Source organism: Protobothrops mucrosquamatus, unplaced genomic scaffold (assembly GCF_001527695.2).
Source record: "Protobothrops mucrosquamatus isolate PMUCROS unplaced genomic scaffold, P.Mucros_1.0 scaffold5448, whole genome shotgun sequence".
NCBI lineage: Eukaryota > Metazoa > Chordata > Lepidosauria > Squamata > Viperidae > Protobothrops > Protobothrops mucrosquamatus.
In genome coordinates, this window is record NW_015391306.1 from 48,002 (window position 1) to 51,505 (window position 3,504).

Genomic DNA, 3,504 nt, shown 5'->3' on the forward strand with positions numbered 1-3,504 from the left:
CCCCCCACCCCACCCCCGCTGCCAATCCTCAACAGAAATGCTCACAACAATGGAAACCTCGGACAGGAGGAAGAGCGCGGCCGGGCGGGCAGGCAGGTGTCTTGCTCAGCTGTGGCTTGGGGGGGGCACTTTTTTCAGTGCCATTGTAACTTCGAACAGTCACTAAGCGAACTGTTGTAAGTCGAGGACTACCTGTACTTTATCACTTTCCCCCTTTTTTTTTTTTTTTTTGGTCATCAAGTTTTGGACACCTTGCTAGGCGACTGGTGGTACTCAGGATATTGCCATATCCTAAAAGTGGTACAATGGGTGAAAAAGTTGAAAAGCCCTGGACTAGAAGACCTCCAAAGTCCCTTCCAGATTCTATTCTATTCTATTCTATTCTATTCTATATTTTCTATTCTATTCTATTCTATTCTATATTTTCTATTCTATTCTATTCTATTCTATTCTATTCTATATTTTCTATTCTATTCTATTCTATTCTATTCTATATTTTCTATTCTATTCTATTCTATTCTATTCTATATTTTCTATTCTATTCTATTCTATTCCTATTCTATTCTATATTCTCTTATTCTATTGGCATTAATGATGACTGCAGCTCCCTGCGAGATTCCGCCCACGATGGGAGCCACCAAGACACCACCCAGCAGGAGCTGGCAATTCCAGAGAAACCAGTAAGTGAGCCTTCCGGTCATTATTCAGAGATGATGCAGGATGCAACACCATCCTGCCCCCCACACCCCACACCCCAAAAAACCCCACATGAGAATTTGGACGCTTTGGCAGGTGTCGAGGTAAAGGCAGATGGCTGGCAGCTGCAGGAGAAGGGATGCCAGGAACCAGGCCTGGAAGAGAAGCCGCCACAGTAGCCGCGGCAGCTGGCGGCACGGAGGGAAGATGGAGCACAAGCTGGTCAGGGAGCATCTGCTGCCACCCTCTACGAAGGGACTCGGAGCGCCTGGCTGCCTTCCAGAGAACCGAGCAAAAGGGGAAGCCAGATGTTCTAAGGCAGTGATGGCAAACCTTTTAGAGACCGAGGGCCCAAACTGCAACCCAAAACCCATTTATGCATCGTCGGGTGCCAGGCAGGTGTGGCCCATTGGGTGGGCGTGGCTGCGGTGGTAACAGCAGACTGGGTGGGTCTAAAAAGTTCAATCAATCAATTCCAACTTTGCAAGATCTTTTTTTTTCCCGCGAGAAGTTGAAATTGATTGATTGAACCTTTTTTTTTTTTTGCACACGGCGGCGGAGGCCTAAAGCGAAAAGGTTTTATAAAACCCAGCTGAAGGCCTAGGACTGGGGCGACGGTGCGGGTGCCCACAGAGAGGGCTTTGAGTGCCGCCTCTGGCACCCGTGCCATAGCTTCGCCACCACTGTTCTAAGGCCAGCCATTCTCTCTCCAGCATTGATGGAGGCGCCGTGGAGGGCAAGGCGTCTGCACAGCGCCCCTTTGTGCCTCGTTTCTGGGGAACCCAGATCCAGAGCAGGCATCCTTCTTGACCAGACTTTCCCACGAGGCAGAAGTACCCAACCTTTTGGGCACCAGGGGCCGGTTCCGTGGAGAAAGGTTTTGTGTGCTGCCTGCATCCCACAGATGGAGCTTTTGCTTGTTTGTGTGGACCGGTTGCTGGCGTGCCCTGGCCCGGTAGCGGTACACACATCGGGGGGTTGGGGACCTCTGACGTAAGGGACCCTTGGTGCTCTCTGAGCTTGTTTTCTTGTAGACCTTACATTACCCAAATTGGGTAACGTCGTCAGAGAAGGGCAACTAATCACTGCAGTTTGTGGAGTAACCCGGTTGTTAAATGAATCTTTGCTTGTCAGGCGGTCCCAAAAGGGGATCACAGGACCCCGGGATTCTGCATCCATCATAAATACGAGTCGGTTGCCATGCGTCTGGATTTTGATCCTGTGACTGTGGGGGGGGGGGGTGATGCAACGGTGCGGAAAACGGTCGTAAGACACTCGTTGCAGCTTCGAACAGTCCCTAAATGAATCGTCGTGAGTCGAGGACCCCCTGTAACCCGAAGAGTTCTGGGAAAAGGGGCGCAGGGTTTTATTTACCTTTGGGTTGGGGGCTATTGGAGTCCTCCATGGACAGTTTCAGCTGCTGTATGAACTCGCCACCATACACGCTCCTCTCCTGCCAGATGTTCAGCAGCCGTTCCAAGGGCTTCTTGCAGCCCTCGTCTGCCTCCCTGCCAGGTAGGACAAAAGGGCAGAGTAAACAGCAGGATCAGAAATAGCGGCTATCAAAGAATTCTAGGGCTCGAATAGAATGGAACAGAACAGAACAGAACAGAACAGATAGAATAGAATAAGGAATGGAATAGAATGGAATAGAACAGAATAAGATAGAATAGAATAGAATAGAATAGAATAGAATAGAATAGAATAGTTGATATTACTTACATACATACATACATACATACATACATACATACATACATACATATCTTTAAAATCAGTCTGGAGTCCAGACAACTAAATGAACAGGATCATGTATATATATATACATATGAAGAACAGTTGCTGGAATTGGGTCGGTCTAGTTTAATGAAGAGAAGGACGAGGGGGGACAGGATAGCAGACTTCCAGTATCTCAGGGGCTGCCCCGAAGAAGAGGGAGTCAAGCTATCCTCCAAAGCGCCTGAAGGCAGGACAAGAAGCAACGGGTGGAAACCAATCAAGGAGAGAAGCAACCTGGAATTAAGGAGAAATTTCCTGACAGCAAGGACAACTATTAACCAGTGGAACAACCTGCCTCCAGAAGCGGTGAATGCTCCAACACTGGAGGTTTTTAAGAAGAGACTGGACAGCCATTGGTCTGAAATGGTGTAGGGTTCCCTGCCTGAGCAGGGGGTTAGACTGGATGACCTCCAAGGTTCCTTCCAACTTTTTATTATTATTATTATTATTATTATTATTATTATTATTATTATTATTATTATTATTATTATTATTATTAATCATCGCACAGTCAGCCAGATGTTCAGACTGGATTTGGCATTTTTGTCTACCTATCGAGTCCTTACCCAGGACCTGGGATAGGCAGATGCGGATGTTTGATGGTATTACAGATCTCGTCGCAGGATGGAAGCAGTTCCTAGGAAGGCCGCCTTTTGCAATTGACTAATGGCGAATTTGTCAATGCCGATGGTGTTCCAGTGGTGCTCCAGTTGTTTTGGGATGGCACCCAAGGCGCCTATGACTATTGGTAGCACCCTTGCTTGCTTTTGCCACAGTCTTTCTATTTCTATTTGTAGGTCTTTGTATTTTGTGATCTTCTCCAGGTCTTTCTCTTCTCCAGCACTGAGATGGAGACTCCACCATTGGGTAGTAGACTGTATTCCTGCCCAATCAGATCAAGTCAGCCAAAGTTGCCACGCCCGTCCTGGACCCTAGACTCCAGTCTTTGACTTGATCTTGCCCAAGACAGACGTTGCAAGTTTGGCTCTAGGCAGGTATTATTTCTCAATGGTGGAATTTCCACTCCCC

General features: G+C 47.6%; 1 protein-coding gene across 1 annotated transcript in view; it reads right to left on the minus strand.

The window, feature by feature from the left end:
* Window positions 1-3,504, minus strand: part of RPRD1B (regulation of nuclear pre-mRNA domain containing 1B) — a 46,902-nt gene that overhangs the window by 11,265 nt on the left and 32,133 nt on the right. Inside the window, exons 3-4 of the mRNA XM_015829114.1 lie at window positions 2,071-2,204; window positions 913-968 (exon numbers count right to left, since the gene is read on the minus strand). Of these exons, the coding sequence (XP_015684600.1) occupies window positions 913-968; window positions 2,071-2,204 (190 nt within the window). The remainder of the gene's footprint in view (window positions 1-912; window positions 969-2,070; window positions 2,205-3,504) is intronic.